The following is an 18,537-nucleotide window of genomic DNA, read 5'->3' as shown; positions in this document are numbered from 1 at the left end:
TTTGGAAACCTAATACTGTAGTGTTGTGCTCTTCAGCCAATCCCTTCAATGCCCTTGTTGGTGTCCTTTTCTTTTAATTGGACCCTAAGGGAGTCCTCTACGTATTTACAAATACTGTAATCAACAATCAAGGACAGTTCTTCACTATACAAAGCTTAAAGAAACTTTACTGGGAAAATTATGCAGTAAAATACTTAATTCCACTGTATGTTCCTCCCCCCCAATGCCTGAGACCAAATATCACATCCTTGAAAATTAAGGCTTCTTCAATAAACAAAAGCAGCACCAGAGTCCTTTAATTATTCCAGCCACATTCAAGTACCTTCTCAACTCTTATGTGTATGGCAATGGTAGCTTAACTAGGTCATTTAACTCTTCTCTTCCTTAATATTTAACATTTAAATGGTTTTCATGACCTTGATTATTTCTATACACTGGTGACTTGATTGAGAATTGCTTTTTAGCTAAATTCTACTTATTTTAAAATATTTTTATACACCTTATAATCATTTTTTCTTTTTACCCTTTTATTACAATGCAATTTGCTATCCTCTTCTATGAAACATGTACAAGAAGATACATTCCCCCCATTAAACGTTAACACATCAACTCTAAACCAATTTAAGCAAGTTATTGTCATCTTCTAAGTAAGAATGCATACAACAGTGATATGAAGATAAGAAGAGAAAGTGATAAGTAGAGCAAATAAGTAGAGTGATAAGTAGAGCAAATATGAAATGGAGTCACAATATAATTAACAAAAGTGTGCATAACATAGAAAGCTCCATTAAAATAAATGAAAGTTGGCAGCTTTTCCTGTTGAATTTTGAACAATGTCACATGTAAGCTACAAAGAATTGGACCAAATGCTAGTCAATGATCAAACTGAAATGGATTCTAAAGCAGTTTCTTTCAGCATAATAAGCCATCTGTGAGTAACCTTAACACCCTCACCTTGTAGAATATTAACTTGTAAAAAGAAGCAGCTGAAGAAAATGTGACATTTCTGGAAAATGTCATCTGTGACTTTACTGTAGATTTCTCCAGCATGTCAGCTGCAATGATGAAACCTGATCACTGTGGTAATTGTTGAAAATGGGTAATTGTTGAAAATAGAAACTCACATCCAGAAAGTGTTGAAGAACTGATGTGCCTAGGTTTAAATCCCATGAGTTTTATGAAGCTGTGTTGCACTTTGAATGAGAACAATTGGAATAATGAAGGATGCAATCCTAAGCACTGTGACTAGAGAGTTAAGGCCTACTGAACTCTGTAGGACTTAATTCTGAGTAAACATGGTTAACAGAGCAGTGTAAGAGAAACAGCTGTATCTTTTTTATTAACTGAAATGAACTGTAAGTGTAAATGAGTGCAACTGTATTTAAATTAACAGAGAGGAAGTGGGGAGAAAGGTCCTAACGTAACTTCTACTGTAATTGTTTCTAAAGAAAGGAAGCTTTTTTATATATGGAGAACAATCATGGGTGTAGCCAAGGGGCGCCAGTTGCCCCCCCATCAAGTAATATCCTTAACTGACCAATCACGTCAGTCCTCCCTCCCCCCCAAAACAAACCCTGGCTACACCCATGAGAACATTAATCATGCCACTTCCCACAACCACCCCACAGGTGGAACTGACTCTGACTGGCAATGGCTTTCCAGGATTTCAGGCAGGGAACATTTCCAGCAGATGCTTGAACCTGGGACCTTCTGCATGCAAAGAAGATGCTCTACTACTGAGCAACAACCCTTCCCCTATAAAGTAGTACTGTTCCAGGATTACTGTAGCCTGAGCTTTTGCTGAATAGTATCATCTCATGTGCCTCATTTGCTAAGGTTAGCATTCAACTTTAGTGGGGTTGGTGATAGCCACTGTTTATGCAATCACAGCTAGCGGCAAACAGCCATGGGGACACCAGTTCCTATCAGAGGGCTTCAGAGCCACTTACTTTATAATGGACCACTGTGGATTTAAAATCTTATTACCTTGTTATTGCTAGTTAAAACAGTGATTACAATTAGAACCTTATTGATTGCACACAAAATCATTTGGCAGTGAGGGATCAGCACTCGGCATAGCACATGCTGAGAGGCACTTTCACCTATTCTTTAGTATTACTTAACACAACAAAAATTAAGTTCCTGTTATTATAAACAACTTTACAGGAGAAAAGCAGCTATTAAAAAAGCAATTTTGGGATGCTAAAGCCAAAATGTTCAGTTCTCATCTACCAAAGCTGCACTAACACATACTTTATGACTTTGACAGCAGAATCAGTTGCCTCTAGGAAATTCACAAGCAAGGCATGAATGCAATAGCCCTCTCTCATTGTTGGTCCCCAACATTGTACAGTAAGAACCTCAAATAGCTTCATCTTTCACTATTTTCCCTTAATTTTTCAATATGTCATTGAATATGCTCGAAGTCTACAGTCACAGATTCATTATGTTTAGCATTAAACTTATAATTCTACTTTGAATAATCTTTGCCAAAGGAGAAAAAAGAATATTACCAAGACAAATAGACAGGAAAAACCTTCGGTATATTCAGCTTCTTTCAAAGCAGGACATGTGGGAGTAATAAAGGTAAAGGGACCCCTGACCATTAGGTCCAGTCGTGACCGACTCTGGGGTTGCGCACTCATCTCGCTCTATAGGCCAAGGGAGCCGGCGTTTGTCCGCAGACAGCTTCCGGGTCATGTGGCCAGCATGACGAACCAGAGCAGCACATGGAAATGCCGTTTACCTTCCCGCCAGAGCGGTACCTATTTATCTACTTACACTGCTTTTGAACTGCTAGGTTGGCAGGAGCAGGGACCGAGCAACGGGAGCTCACCCTGTCGCGGGGATTCGAACCACCGACCTTCTGATCGGCAAGTCCTAGGCTCTGCGGTTTAACCCACAGCGCCACCCGTGTCCCTGTGGGAGTAATACTCTGTTCCAAATAAAAAATAAGGCAGGGACTGAGGGTGCACGGCTTGTCCATCCATTAAAGTAACAGAATCAATTTTAAAGCTCATGGAACTGTTTTTCTATTAGTTAATCTTCATTTTTGTTATTTATACTTCTGTAATTGCTGAAATATCATAACCATTATGACATGGCAAAAAGGAAAAGGGATGCAGGAGCAAAAAAAAAAATCAGTCTCATGCTAAGTACATAATATTGGGAGCGGTTGTGGGTCATTTTTTCAATTGTCAACTGTGGTCAAGTTAGATTTTTATTTTTCAAAAAAAAATAATAGTCACAAAGCATTTTAGTATTACAGACCCTGCAGAAAACCACTAATAAAGAGAAATCACATCCTCATCCGCTAACAGTTTCATTTACTATCCAAGTTTTAAAAGCAGGAGGGGTGGGAACAAATAGTGCTTTTACTACAAAGCCAAGTTCAACTTCCACAAATGAGGCTTCCTAGCAACAAGCATTCCATGTACCAGAAAAATGTAGTGCCCATAGCAACTATTTGAGAGAATTTGTGTTGAATTAAGTGGTTAGCACCATCACCAACTATAGCTCCTTGAGCTTTCCTTGTTTCAGTATTGATACATTCACTCTTTCTATAGAATCTTGTAAAAGTACATACTGTACAGTATGTCTTACAAAGCCTTTATTTATACATGTCTTATTTTTAACAGCGGTATTTTCAAAAATCTAATAATAGGTTCTTTTGCAAGGAAAGCTTCTGGAAGCTGTTTCATTTACATTCTTATGGCATTGTATAGCTTTTTGATAGGACAACATTTTATTTTCTACTAGTCAGATATCTATATATCCATCCTATATCTAGCTTGTTAATGCAACAGTTACAAATGAATCAGCCCAAACTAGAAAAAATGCCCAATCTCATTTTAAAACAGATGATAAGTTTCCAGAAGATCTGAGGTCAGCCAGGTGGTTAAAAGGTTGTGGAGCAGATGTGAAGAGTCTAAAACAATGAAGGAAGCAAGTGGTGGTTTGTATTTTTAACAACTCTGTGGAAAAACAGGGCAACAAATTAAAGGGCTTTGGGGTCTAGTTTTCTTTTTAGTGGAGCACAGTAACCCTCGATGGGGTCAGAATTATGGATTCAACAAGTTAATACTGTTATTTATTTGTGCTTAACTGTTTGAATATAACTGCAAAGTCTAATGCATGAAATGTTTGTAGGCCAATGTGAAATGACATGCACTTTGCAGCCAACATCCAGGGACTATGCTCATTCTCAAGGTTAATCAATAGAAAAGCTGCCACCTGAAATAATAATAAATCAATTAATATAAGCATATCTCCTATATTAGGTAAACCTATATGGCAATCTCAAATGTTGAAAGACATGCTTTTAGTATATATCCAACCTGTGTGCATCATAATCACACACACACACGGCAAGGGTACTCATTTTATTCTGCTTCTCACACTCTCAATATGGTACACAGCAAGCAACCAGGAGTATGCACCCAAAAGAGCTCTCAGAGAGCTTTAAGTAATTATGACTTTTAAGTTCTTTGGTAAATATATATATATATATATATATATATATATATATATACACCTGCAAAAGTTCTTTGTAAGTTCTTTGGTACAGGGACCTGTCTTTTGTTCATTTTACTTTGGAGGCAGTAATGTTTCCCCACTACCAGTTGCTAGAAAACACAGGAGGGGAGAGTGCTCTTGTGCTCATGTTCTGCTCCTTGGTTTCCCACAGGCATCTGGCTGGCCACTGTGAGAACAGGATGCTGGACTAGATGGGCAACTGGCCTGATCCAGCAGGCTATTCTTCTGTTCTTATAATCTGCCTTTTACGTTGATATATGAATATACAGTATAAATAAGGGAGGCCCTGCAACGCTTGCTCAACCGCATTCCGTGTGGTATTTCCAAGCACCAATGGAAATGTCCACTGGAGGTAAAATGCCTCCCCCCCTCCCCTGCCATCCCACAGCAAAGTATTTAAATGCTATTAATTTGTAAGATGAAAATGCTGCTTCCCTACCTCACAAGAACCACAGCAGCAAAAAACATGTCATATGAGAATGGTGACCTCAAACACAATGAAATAAAAATAATGAGCAATTCACTTATTTGCATATTGCTTTCCCTCCCAGCATATCTTTAAGGAAGGCCACCTGCATCACACAAAACAAAGGTTGCTTCCATTATGTGAGCTGACAATTGCTGAAAAAGCTTGTTTGTCTACTTTGAACTCTATTTCCTGTACTCTATCCACAGGGCCACATTGGCTTTCACAAATGCATGGCAGATGGTGGGGAGAAAATGTGTTTTAAATATGAAGATGCATTATCCTAAAAGCCACAGCTAATTTTTTTCCTTTATGTTGACTCTTCGAGGTCTTATTCCAAAACACTTTCCTAGCCTAGGCACCCTATGAACTGCAGATGCACAAGATTTCCAGAGCATTCTGCACTGGAAAACTTGTGTAGTCTTACAACTCATGCGGGCTCCTTGAGCTCAGCTCCAGAAAGCCACAGCTCAGGCCCTAAAACTTGTTTTTCGCAGCAGGGCCGATCTAAAAGGCCCGACCTGACACAATGCAGCTGCCTCTGAGCCTCTGCAGAGCGCATTCGACCCCTTATTTTCTTTCTCTTCGCCGCATTAACAGCCACCTCATCACTTTGCAGGCGCCTGGCTTTCCATATCACTTGGGGTAGTGACTTCCAGGCACTGAATTAGATAAGCTTTCGAAAGCTGAAGGACTCGAGGAATGAGAAGAGGGACCGAGGAGAGATATATACGGTAGATATATATAAGACGTGTGCGCGCCAGGGGCAACTCCTCGCCCCTCCTGCCCAAGGAAGGCGCTCCTTACCCGCCACATTTAAGCGGCCGCCCAAGAACCAGCGGACGCGGCCCTGCGCGAAATCCCACTCGCAGTCGGTGTGGTGCGCGGCGTCCCACAGCAGCGCCTCCCGAGCCAGCGCCCCCCAGAAAGCCCCGGGCGCCTCGGCCGCCCTCCGCGACACCTCGCCATAGCTCCCCCTCAGGAAGGGGTCGCTCGCCTGAGAGAGGCAACGGCCGCCGCTGAGGAGGCGGCCGCACGAAGGCCGTCCCCAGGGGGCGCCCGGCCAGCTCCGGCTCCACCAGGGCAGCCTTCCTCGCCGCCTGCTCAGGGCGCTCCGCAAGCGGCTCAGGGCAGCAGCCGCGGACGGTGTGGCTGCCATAAGGCCGTCGGCGAAGGTTTGGCAGGTGCGTAGCGGCGGGGGGCGCTGAAAGCGGCTCGGCGCCGCCTCCGAGGGGGCGAAGAAGGGGAAGCGGCTTTCCAAACCGCCCGCCTGGCCTGAGGCGCCGAGTTGGCCCAGCCAAGTTGGCCCTGCGCGCTTCCTCCTCCTCCTCCTTCGCCTCACCACGCCTTTCCCGCCCTTTTCCCCTGCGTCTCATGAGGCGAAAGAGGAACTGAGCGTGAGCGCTCGGCCTCTTTAGCAGAGGGGAAACTTAAAAAAAGAAGTCTGTGAAACAATTGAAAAGTTCCTGAGTTTCGAAAACTGCCGTAGCGGGTAGCGGTTAAGCCGTTAAACCGTGAGGCGGGATCTCTCTCTCTCTCTCTCTCTCTCTCTCTCTCTCTCAGCCTCACCTGCACCACAGGTTTGTTGAGGAGGAAAAGCATATTCTCTGTAAACCGCACGTTTAGAGCTGCAGCTTCTCCCACAGCCGAAAAGCAAAACGACTCTTGCGGGTGATCTCTCTTAGGATTGAGACCTGAATTACTATTCGGAAACGCTAATTGCAAACGTTGGGAAGGTGGGTGTGTAAATAAATTTCGACTGGTGCGGGACCTTAGGGTTTGGCAAGGTGCTTTTTTTTCCAAAGAGAAATTGACACAAAGCTAGGCGTAAGTAACCCGGGGGCAAAACATAAAATATGGAAAGTGTTTTTTCCTCATGTGTGAAGTATAATGCTTGCCCTCCGACCCCCAACATACGCTAACTATGGACCTTTTGAACTATTTGCCTCATCTCGAAATCTTGTGGAGAAAGTGTGCCAGCGTGTATAGCTGCTGAGGTGTCTTAATCTCAGCCAAAGCACCCAAGAGATGTGTCACAGAAAAACCAAGTGATAGGTGGACAAAATATATTGTCATGCCTCTCTAGTAATGCATATACTGCCACCCAGCTTTGTACCCATTTCTCATCCAGATTATATTAGAAATATTATGTTAGTGATGTATGCTTATTTTTATTAAGCAGATAGGATTCCATGTCTGTTCAGACTTAAATTACATCTACTTGCATTTTTTGCATATTAAATTACAGTGGTACCTCGGGTTACATACTCTTCAGGTTACATACGCTTCAGGTTACAGACTCTGCTAACCCAGAAATAATACCTCGGGTTAAGAACTTTGCTTCAGGATGAGAACAGAAATCATGCTCCGGCGGCATGGCAGCAGCGGGAGGCCCCATTAGCCAAAGTGGTGCTTCAGGTTAAGAACAGTTTCAGGTTAAGAACAGACCTCCAGAACGAATTAAGTTCTTAACCCGAGGTACCACTGTAGTTTTTATTTAAAATCAGACTTAGTCCAATCCACTGTTCATTAAGGAATTCCTGGTTAAAAAGGTAAAGGGACCCCTAACCATTAGGTCCAGTCGTGGATGACTCGGGTTGCGGCACTCATCTCGCTTTGTTGGCTGAGGGAGTCGGCATACAGCTTCCGGGTCATGTGGCCAGCATGACTAAGCCGCTTCTGGCGAACAACAGAAAAAGCCAAGAGCAGGGATGGGAAAGGGAACATGTAGCCCACCCAACGTTATTTTACTACAGCTCCCATGATCCCTGACCATTGCCTATGCTGACTAGAAGTGATAGGAGCTGGAGTTCAACAACATCTGGAAGGCCATAGGTTCCCTGCTTCTGCTCTAGGGGAATATAGTGGTACCTCTGGTTGCGAACGGGATCCATTCCGGAGGACCGTGCGCAACATGAAAAGAGCGCAGCCTGAAGCGCCGTATCTGCAGGTGCGAACACGCGATTTGGCGCTTCTGCACATGCACTAGCGCGAAACCCAGAAGTAACCCTTTCCGGTACTTCCAGATTGCCGCGGGACGTAACCTGAAAGAACGTAACATGAAGCAAACATAACATGAGGTATGACTGTATATTCAATGCCTTTTCTGTTTCTTCATTTTTCCAGATCACAATTTCAGTTCTGTATCAACAGTGTTTAAGACTGAGTTTGAAAATGTAATATTGCCAATATATTTGGGGTGGTATGAAGGAGGAGGAGGATTAAACGCTACTTTCCCTCTACAGTTCTGGTAGGAACTCAGCTCTCATTGAATTGCTATTCCCATGCTAATCACTGAGATACTTATGCTTCATTTGGAAACGATTTCCCATCTGTTGAGCCTTCATTATTCATTCAAAAAAATCTCTTTGCAGGAAAATGTATGCTGGCTGCTGAAAGAGTACTGTAATTATTTCTACTAACGGTGATAATTGGTATCCTTTTGTGAACCGGGGAATGCTACCTTTACAGTTCTCTGTTTAAGAGGATTGTGTTTTCCACAGAAACAGATATATCTAATTCATGTGTTTGCTTGAATGGAGCAGACCAACAGAAGACTAATCAGGGAAGGCTGTTTGGCACCACCCCTGCCTGGTGTACTCTCCCAGGCAGCAAGATAGTGTGCATGTTTTGTTGCTTGCATCAGTTTGTCCACTGATATATTTGCCTGCACTGATATATAAGTGAGTGTTTGTGCTGATTGCAGTACAAGGTATTGGTTGATTGTTGGCTGAGTGAATACAGTTGAGGTGTGGCTGTGGTCCGTAGCCAGCCTTGCTATAAGAACAGGCTCTGCTGTGAGTGGCAGAGTTTACACCAAAGGGGATTGCTGATTTAGTTCGAATCCACTCCTCGGTGGTCAGCTCCTATTGCTCTATCCCAGCTTCTGCCAGCCTAGCAGTTCAAAAGCACACTAGTAGATAAATAGTAGATAAATAGGTATTGCTGCGGCAGGAAGGTAAACAGCGCTTCCATGTGCTCTGGCTTCCGTCACAGTGTTCTGTTGCACCAGAAGAGGTTTAGTCATGCTGGCCACATGACCCGGAAAGCTGTCTGTGGACAAACGCCGACTCCCTCTGCCTGGAGCGAGATGAGTGCTGCACCCCATAGTCACATTTGACTGGACTTAACCATCCAGGGGTCCTTTACCTTTACCTTTTTTACCTGCTGATTTGGGGAGACATGGGGCATCTCCTATTGTCAGTCAGGCTATGAAATTGTAGGCAGGCACTGTGGGAGGCAACCTGGGGTGAGAGTCTGGTAGAGGGGAAGTTTGGTTGGGTGGTGTTCCCACTCAGTAATGTGGAAAATGGACTGAGGATTAAATCTGTAGATTTAGATCTAAACCTCCTCTCCCAATGTGCGTGGGAGAAATGCAAAAATAAAAACTGGTTGTGAAGTCTTTTTAGCAGAGTAAAACATTTGTAAGTTTTGCAGCTCATTAAAGCTTAGGAATTAGCCAATTACACATTTTAATCCCAATTATTTGTGGTCTGTTGACCTCCCCCTCTTCACCTCCATTCCAAATAATGAACTACATTTCTTTAGGAAGATAAATGAAAAAGGGTTTACTTACATTTCAATGCAGGCAGCAAATACAGCAAAGTAGTGAGCAAAAAATACTTATAGGTTACAGTAAAATAAAAGTTGGTAGTCTTAGCTAACATGGCTTAATGCAGGAGCTTTAGTCATGCACATCTGGTCATCTTTGAGTCATGGTGGAAAGAGAAAGTCTCCTCACAGGCAGAAGGAAGTAGAAAGGATTGTCTACTTTGTTACAGAGTTCCCACCTGGAGGAACTCCAGACGTCCTCTCTAAGAAGTTAAAGAACTCTCTGTCCACAAGCCCTGTGCTTGTCTAGCAAAACATGAATTTGTGATATTGACTGCAAACCTCACAAGTAAGATACAAGGGGAGGAGTGTTGAAGTGCTCAACATCTTCCTCTTGGCATGTGGAATGTTATGTGCCTACTACTGGACCTTAGTTTGTTATCTTGTGACCCTAATCTCCCAGTTGTAACTGATGATATTGAATGATGGTTCTAAAACATGTCTGGGTAAGCAGGTAGCTGGAAAGTTCCATGATTTGTGTGTATTGCTGGGGAGGCCAGATCTGACTCTGCTCTGCCTACCTGAGTATTCAGTACGACATCAGCCCAGACTGGAGGGGGTAAGGAGGTGTTGTTGTAGTACATAGGGGCTTACTTCCCACCACCAGGAAACCTCTCTCTCAGAGTGGTACTGAAGGACCTGCATTTGGTGTCGGGCCAAAAAGACAGGTTAGAAATGCTGTTGGTGTACCACCCACCCTGCTGTTCATCAGCTGTCCTGACTTAGCTGATCTAGGCCGCCCTGGGTGTTGTGTTGGAGGAACCCAGAACTGTGGTTTGGGGTGACTTCAACATCCCATCTTGGTGTATCAGGTCTGGCTCAGGAGTTTATAGCAACCATGGGCCTGTCTCAAATGGTCATTGGTCCATTTGAGGACCAGTTAGGAAGGTCTGCCCTTGGATAGTGATGGAATCTGATAGATTCCTGACTGTTTGCAGGGGAAGGTGTCCAGTGGATAGAGGACAGAGGATATTGTTGAGTCTCTAGTTTTGTTATGGAATGGTGAGACCATATGGCCATTGACACAATCCCTCCTGAGGGCCCTCTCTAGTGTTATGGAGTCTAGAATATTTGGTTTGAAAGTGGAAAGCTAGCTTCAGATTTCTATTCAGCAGAGCACTCTAACATGAGGAGTGAAGATACAGCCTAATATCTATGGGCATACAAATAATGCATTTCCCTCATCAGTGAGAATCCACAAAGACAGTGCCACATATTTTTATGTCCACATTTAAAGCCTTCCATGTTGGTGACCATCTCTGCCTCCTGTGTTCAATAGTTTAATAGTTCAATAGTTTAACTGCACTGTGTAAATAAGTAGTTTCCTTTATCTATCCTGAATCTTCCAATATTCAGCTTCATTGGATGTCTACGAGTTGTAGTGCTATGAGAGAGAGAAATTCTTTTCGCTATCCACTCACCATGCCATGTACAAAATTATAAACTTCTATCATGTAATCTTTTGTTCAACTTTTCTCAAAACTAAAAATTCCCAAGAGCTGCAACTTTTCTTCATAGGGGAATTACTCCATTTCGTTGATCACTTTGGCCATGGCAATCTCTGCTGTAAAAGTCAGCTCCTATTGTGATATTATTTTCTGTTCTTATAACTATGGCTTGATACTGTATATTGGCTATGTACATGGCCTCCATGGTTTTCTCAGATTTTCTTGGTGAAAATACCTGTCACTGTGCGTGAAGAAAGATAATGTGTTATAGTAGAAACCTTGAGGGCAGAATGTCTTTGTACCATAGAAAGGGGAGAAAAAATGATAGCAATGGACAGGTGTGAAGCTGAGTGGGAAGAAACCTGAGAAAGCAGGAAAGAAAACCATCTTGAGGTGTTGAGGAAGAGTGATCTAAGGGCAAAATTGATGGAGCTATGAAGTTAGAAGCCTAAGTAGAAAGAGAGATGGTGTTGGTGGTGGAAAACAAACACAGGGACGGATATATCTAGGTGCTATTGGCAGTATTGGGTGGCTGTGTTTTATATGTTTAAATAAATGAACCAGCCAAATTTTGGCTTTCAGTTTCTAGTGGCATATGTTCCCAAAGGGCATACATAAAGCTACAGGCTTAAGCTAGTTGAACAGTCATCTCCTCTATCCTGAGACCACTAGGAATGGTAGTTTTATGAGCTGGCTAGAGATTTCTATCACAGTTCTCAACACCCTCACCAAAGTATAATTCCCAGGATCTTTTGGCTATAAGGTAAAAAGGTAAAGGAGCCCTGGACTCCAGTCAAATTTGACTATTGGTTGCAGCGCTCATCTCCATTTTCAGGCCAAGGGAACTGAATATTTGTCCACAGATAGCTTTTTTGGGTCATGTGGCCAGCGTAACTAAACTGCTTCTGATGCACGGAATACTGTGACGAGTGCCAAATTACATGGAAATGCTATTTAACTTCCTGCCGCAGCTGTACCTATTTATCTACGGACACTGGTATGCTGTCAAACTGGTAGATTGGCAGGAGTTGAGACAAATCAATGGGAGCTCACCCCGTCACATGGATTCAAACTGCCAACCTTACAACTAGCAAGCCTAAGAAGCTCAGGGGTTTAGACCACAGCGCCACCTGCGTCCCTTTGACTATAACAGTTATGTTGCGGTAAAACTGATATAATTTTGTAGCATTCAATATATCTGATTTTTCTTTTTATTTATTTTTTTACCAGAATCCTTATACAGTGGTACCTCGGTTTACGAACTTAATCCGTTCCAGAAGTCCATTCTTAAACTGAAACCGTTCTTAAACTGAAATGCACTTTCCCTAATGAGGCCTCCTGCCGCTGGTGCCCTTCCACCGTTTGGATTGCATTCTTAGACCAAGGTAAAGTTCTCAAACCAAGACACTATTTCTGGTTTTGAGGAGTTTGTAAACCAAATTGTTCTTAAACCGGTCTGTTCTTAAACCGAAGTACCACTGTAATCTGCTTGCTTGTACTAAATAAACAGAAGAAGAGTGTATATTCAAGATCTCTTAATAATTAAGGAATAGCTATAATTGCTGCTTAGTGATTCAGAGGGTTTAATGAAAATGGCCAATAATTCATTGGTGTACTGGACTTTCATTCATCAACAGTTTTGTCGATGATCTAAAAGTGAAAAATAATTGAAGAGTGCCCTCTTCTGTTTATTGCATGAATCACAAGTTTTGAAGCGGGACTGTTCCTGAACTTTGCGACTGCAGTGTAACAAGAATGTGAAATATATGTATCTGAAGAAGTGTGCATGCACACGAAAGCTTATACCAAGAACAAATTTAGTTGGTCTCTAAGGTGCTACTGGACAATTTTTTTATATCTTGTGATGCACAAGATGCACTTTATTGATGCACAAAGCAGAGACGTTGATAGGTGTATACAAATTCTGAGGTATATTGAAGGATAAGTAAAATTAACAAGGAGAGAAAGAAGTATATTCAAAATAAACAGCTGTTTGAGATATAAATTTGATGGTGATGATGCAATGAATCCAATACAGCACACAGAGCAACCACGCCTGTGCTTGCAGATCCCTTTTAAGAAACAATCAATCACATGTTTAGCAGGAGTGTTTTAGTAGAAACACTACTCCTTTACTAGCCAATCAGTGGGATCTTAGCCATTTTCTTTCTTGTTAGCTTTACCAAAGTATTATTTGCAAATCATATCATAAATGTTGCAGGGGAGAAGGCCATGCACATGTATCCCAGCATAGCTATATCTTAAATGTCCAAAATGCCTGTTCGATCATAAGTAAAGATTGGCATGTCTGGTTGTAGTGTGTCATGTGGCCTGGCACATCCATTGTGCCAGGGCCTCAGCAGGATGGGCTTCAGCAGGTGTTCACAGATGTATGAAAGAGATAGCACAATGGTCCTGCTCTGAGTGACTGCGCAGTTTGTGAGTTTGGACCTGTCATGCCTAAAATCAGGTGAAGTCAAACCAAAGTCATGTTTTTGTCTGCCATGTTGATTCAAAATGGCACATGGTGTTAAAAAATCAACAAAGATGGTTGCCCACACTTCAGAAACCCTCATTCTGAGTTTGGCGAAACTATGCCAAAAAATGGACAAAGTCACGTTACCATCTGCCATCTTGATTCAAGATGGCATTGGCATCCAAATGTCAATGAAAATTGCTACTCCCACCTTGGGAATCATTGTGCTCAGTTTGGCAATGACATAGGTTCTCAAGAACCTATAGAAAACAGGTGGATGAACGGACAAAGTATTTTCCAAAACATACAGTAGATAAAGTGATCTGTCAAGTCACTTGAACTTGGCCCAATAGGAGATAGACAGCCAGTGTAAATACCGCAATAAAGGTTTTATATGCAGATGGTACTTTGCCCCCACAAGTAACCTAGCTGCTGCATTCTGCTAGTATTTCTGACCTCTGCTTGGCTTCAGCGCTTTCTGCCAGTTGTGGCCCCTCCCAGTCACCACTGAGCAAGATTTGGATGCAGCATTGTTTGCACTGCCAGATTGTCAGCAGCCACACAAAATGTGGTTAACCATAGTTTGGATTGCTGTGCTCATGGAGAAGTGAAATAGGCATTACTAATTGAATATATACAAACTAAGGCCTCCAGTGTAACTACATACATGGGGGGGGGAAAGAAAATGGACATAGCAGGAGGCTCAAGGCAAACTTGCTATCAGCAATGCAAACCAGAACTACGGAAAAAGGGACGTGGATCATAATCCCACAGTTCATCTGCGATCTTGGGGGCAGGCGGGGAACACAGCTTGTTTCTTCTATATGACTTACTGGATAGTAATGAACACTTCATGTTCTCTCTCATGTGCAATAACCTGTATTACCCTCTGGGGGGCAATCTCTTTAAACATCACATTTGCTTAATCTTTCAATCTGAAACTCTATCAAGCAGCAAGATGGGATAAACCTAGATAAAATGCCAGTTAAAAATTAATATTCCTAAATCATTCAGTAATGGCAGAATACAGATGTTTCTGCAACAAATGCACACAGCCTTCCCTTTTATGTGAACATGAGTCATTCATTATTAAAAAGAATGGGGGAAAGTCTTCTTATGAAAGCCAAAGAAACATATAATCCAGTCAATCTCGTAACCCCCTCCACAAATTAAAATCTAAATAATCTCATTTTTTTCACATTTCATTTTTTATGTCCTCCCTACCCCCACACCTCTCATCATTAATTCAGCAAATACTCTTAAATCCTAGGATCTAACTGTCCATATGGCAAAGTGAAAAGATGTAAATATGAAAGAAAATGTTGTTGTAACCCAGATAAATTAAAAAGAATGTGAAATTACTTACAGCATTATGCATGTTTCTATTTTAAACATTCCAGATGGAGAGAGATGGTTGTTTCTAGAAAAGCATTTGTACTGTTTATTCTTGCTGCTTACTAGCCCCGTTCAGATCACTTCAACCAACCAACTAATGGTTCAGCATCATCACAATAAATGGTAGTAGTGATAATCATTAGGGTAATGTTTATATGAAAGAGGTTGGCTTGTAAATACCATTTTATTTTATTATATTTCTATTGCAACCCAATCAAAATTTGTCCCCCTTTAACTGAGATGCAGTGCCACCCTCTAATACTTACATAACCTTATTTGAGGTTTTCCCTGTCAAGAATTGGTTAATCGTTTTGGTTTAGATAGCAAAAACCAAGGCTACATATCGCGAGCCCTTTTTGTGTTATTCATCAATGTGTTTTATATTAGAAGAATCCACAAAATACTTCCTCTCTATTCAGACATACATAGTTAGGATTGTGTTGGGACATCTGTAGAGTAGAAAGGTGTGTGTGAAGGGCTTGTTCAGAGAGATGTCAAAGCAATAGAAATACAGGTTCTAGGTATAACAGCATAGCCTGAATAATGGGGTGGGTCATAGCAGAGGTGATTTTACGGTGCCTAAAAGGGAGAGGGTTGAAAAACTGAAGCTTAGAAATTCCTGCTTTTAATATGTATGTTTTCTCTGCTTTTATTATTTCCAGTGATATCTGGCTTCTGTTTTCCAATGTGACAAGCAAAGAGATGTGCCATCTGTGTCATGTAAGGGGTGTGGTCATAAATGCAACAAAATGCTAGTGCCAGCACTGCACGGCCCAGATAAATTTGTTTGCAAATGCTGCCGAATCAGGATTAGGCTTTAAATGTGCCAAACCTCGGCTCTTGTAAAGCCTAATTTCTGATTAAATAAGCCTTTACCCATCATTATTTATCATGTTCACTGCAAATTCACTTTTAGGAACTCAGCATTTGAGTCACTCACAAATAATTACTTACTCGCCAATCTCTTTTCATCCTTTCCTGTTTATTCCAGCCAAACCTAGTTATTTTGAGAGTGTTTCAAAACATGCATTAGGATAACAATCCGGAGCATCTGTTGATCATAGCGTTTGCATTACTATGATGTCCTGAACAATATTTTCCTAAAATTTTCATAGCTCATGTTTTTGTTAGAGTTCTCTCTACATTTTCTTGCTGTGTAGACAACCTGCCAGTCCTGCTCCAGGTGGGAATATCATTACGTGTTTGTTCACATGTTGATCTCTATTAGGAATCTTTCCAGACTGGAATTACCTAGATTTTAATAAAACCTTTACATCATTTTCAGATAAAATTTGTCTGGCAGAAAAAATTGGAAACATTTCAATATGTCTGTTAGAATGTGATTTGGGGCCAATTCTGTCTTACACAGAAGATGAAAATGTACTACGGGTTTATCAAATGGTATGACGTTTAGTCATTTAAAAAATATTATTTTACTTTCTGGATTACAACCCACAGCCACTGTCCCCAAATCCACCTGTAATTTACATCTTTAAAAATTATGTATTTACTAACAAATGTTTTTTAGGAAGACTAAAAAGCTACATCCAAAAAATTATCTAGTTAAGAAAATCAATGTATGAAATTGAGCCCTGTCTCTTTATACCAGCACCACCCTCATGGATAACTTCTTGGTCAATGATTGAAGCTTGTGAAAAGCACCTTTCTAGTCTGTAGTACCAGTGATCCACTGTATCTCTGGGAAGTCCTCAGACATAGTGAAAACTGCTTTCAGCCCTGCTGTGGCATCTTTGTCTCCCTTGTTGTCAAGCACTGAAATCCAGGACTCTCAGGTGCCCAAAAGCAGGAAATCAAAACCCTGATCTGACACTGAGATGGGGATATGTATCAATGCCTTAATATGAGAAGCTAGAACCAGTGCTGTTGGGTGGGGGAATTGTTATTACCAGCAGGATATTGCTATCAGGTAAACATCAGAGGGCAAGGCAATGCTAAGCCCAGTGTGTCATCACATTTTGCTTGATACCTCTAGGTGACAGTGGGACCCCCACACTGCCTGTTCAGCTCTTCATGTTGTCTAAGAAGCTGTTTCTAAAGGACATTCAGACAGTGTCTGGGGCTATGGCATGTCACCTAAAGATCCGTCATGTGCATGAATTTTATTTATTTAAATTGCTGTGAAAACAAAATTATTTCTCCCTTTCTCAATATCTGCTTGGTTTCTTTAGAGGAAAAAGTAGGATAATTTTCTAATAATCTTAATGTAGGCAGAAACTGGATCATTCTAAATGCTCCTATATTGAGGGATTATATCTAGCTATCTATATTCAGATACTTTGGACGTTCTATTGAACCCAGTATGTATGGTTCCTCATCATCCTGAGAAAAAGTGACGACAAGTGGGGTGCCGCAGGGTTCTGTACTGGGCCTTTGTTGCCCAACATCTTTATAAATGACTCGGATGAAGGAATTAAGGTGATGCTCATCAAATTTGCAGATGACACCAAACAGGAAGAGGTACCTAATGCAGCAGAAGACAGAATTAGAATTCAAAATGACCTTAACAGATTGGAGAACTGGGCGCAAGCTAACAAAATGAATTTCAATAAGGACAAATGTAAGGTTCTGCACCTAGGCAGGAAGAACCAAGTGCACCAATATAGGATGGGGGACATTTGGCTTACTAGCAGTACATGTGAAAAGGATCTAGAAGTCTTGGTGGACCACAAGCTTAACCTGAGTCAACTGTGTGATGCAGGAACAAAAACAGCTAATGTTATTCTAGGCTGCATCAACAGTAGTGTCCCGATCAAGGCAAGTCATAGTGCCACTCTGTTCTGCCTTGGTCAAACCACACCTGGAATACTGTGCCCAGTTCTGGGCACCACAGTTTAAGAAGGATGTTGACAAGCTGGAACATGTGTAGAGAAGGTCAACCAAGATGATCAAGGGTCTGGAGACCAAGTCTTATGAGGAACAGTTGAAGGAGCTGGGTTTGTTTAGCCTGGAAAATAGACTGAGAAGAGATACAGCCATCTTCAGATATCTCACATGGAAGAGGGAACAAATTTTCTCCTGCTCTGGAGGGTAGGACTCGAACCAAGTTACAGGAAAATAGATTCCAAGTAAACATCAGGAAAAACTTTGTTAGTAAGAGCTGTTTGACAGTGGAACAGACTCCCTCGGAGGCTTTTAAGCAGAGGTTGGATGGCAATCTGTCGCCGCTGCTTTAGCTGAGATTCCTGCAATGCGAAGGGTTGGACTAGATGACCCTTGGGACCCTTCCAGCTCTACAATTCTATGATTTTATGACAGATAGCTTATAGGAAATAATGAAGCATTGTATTGTCTGATAGCAGTCTTAGTGCCCTGTGAAGATTTATTCTGCACACTGCACAGAGAGAGTGACTGCAGATTTTGAAACGGGCTACCCCACAAGCTCACACATTTGCTCTATGTTCATACATAGCTTTGAGTACAGTAGGCTGATGTCAAATCAGCAATGTAGTCTTTGCAGCAGGGGGGCCGTTTGCTGAAAAATCTAGGCCACCCAAGTCTCTCTCTTTCATCAACAAAGCTTTTTGTAACCAAAATAGGACTTGCTTAGAAGCTGTATTCTCAAAATCAAGCAGCTAATATAGATA

At 41.8% G+C, this 18,537-nt stretch overlaps 1 protein-coding gene and 1 long non-coding RNA gene across 4 annotated transcripts in view; one reads left to right on the top strand and one right to left on the bottom strand.

Annotated features, from left to right (window-relative positions):
- ACSS1 (acyl-CoA synthetase short chain family member 1) overlaps positions 1-6,508 on the bottom strand; it is a 33,846-nt gene extending 27,338 nt beyond the window's left edge. For 2 of the 3 annotated variants that reach the window (XR_008329760.1, XM_053383550.1), the window contains exon 1: positions 5,810-6,508. Coding sequence is in view for 2 of the 3 variants with exons in the window: in XM_053383550.1 (XP_053239525.1) it covers positions 5,810-6,161 (352 nt within the window). In the remaining variant the exon portion in view is untranslated. Of the gene's footprint in view, positions 1-4,534; positions 5,017-5,809 lie in introns of those variants that run through there. The other variant, XM_053383552.1, reaches the window with a different exon arrangement.
- An 80-nt stretch (positions 6,509-6,588) lies between these two features.
- LOC128411324 (uncharacterized) lies at positions 6,589-14,898 on the top strand. The gene is made up of 2 exons (XR_008329759.1): positions 6,589-6,738; positions 12,292-14,898. It is a non-coding gene; the product is annotated as an uncharacterized LOC128411324 (long non-coding RNA).
- Positions 14,899-18,537: the final 3,639 nt, after the last annotated feature.

This window comes from Podarcis raffonei, chromosome 3 (genome assembly GCF_027172205.1).
Source record: "Podarcis raffonei isolate rPodRaf1 chromosome 3, rPodRaf1.pri, whole genome shotgun sequence".
Taxonomy (NCBI): Eukaryota; Metazoa; Chordata; class Lepidosauria; order Squamata; family Lacertidae; genus Podarcis; species Podarcis raffonei.
Note: the sequence above shows the minus strand (reverse complement) of the source record. Positions and strands in the feature narration are given on the sequence as shown.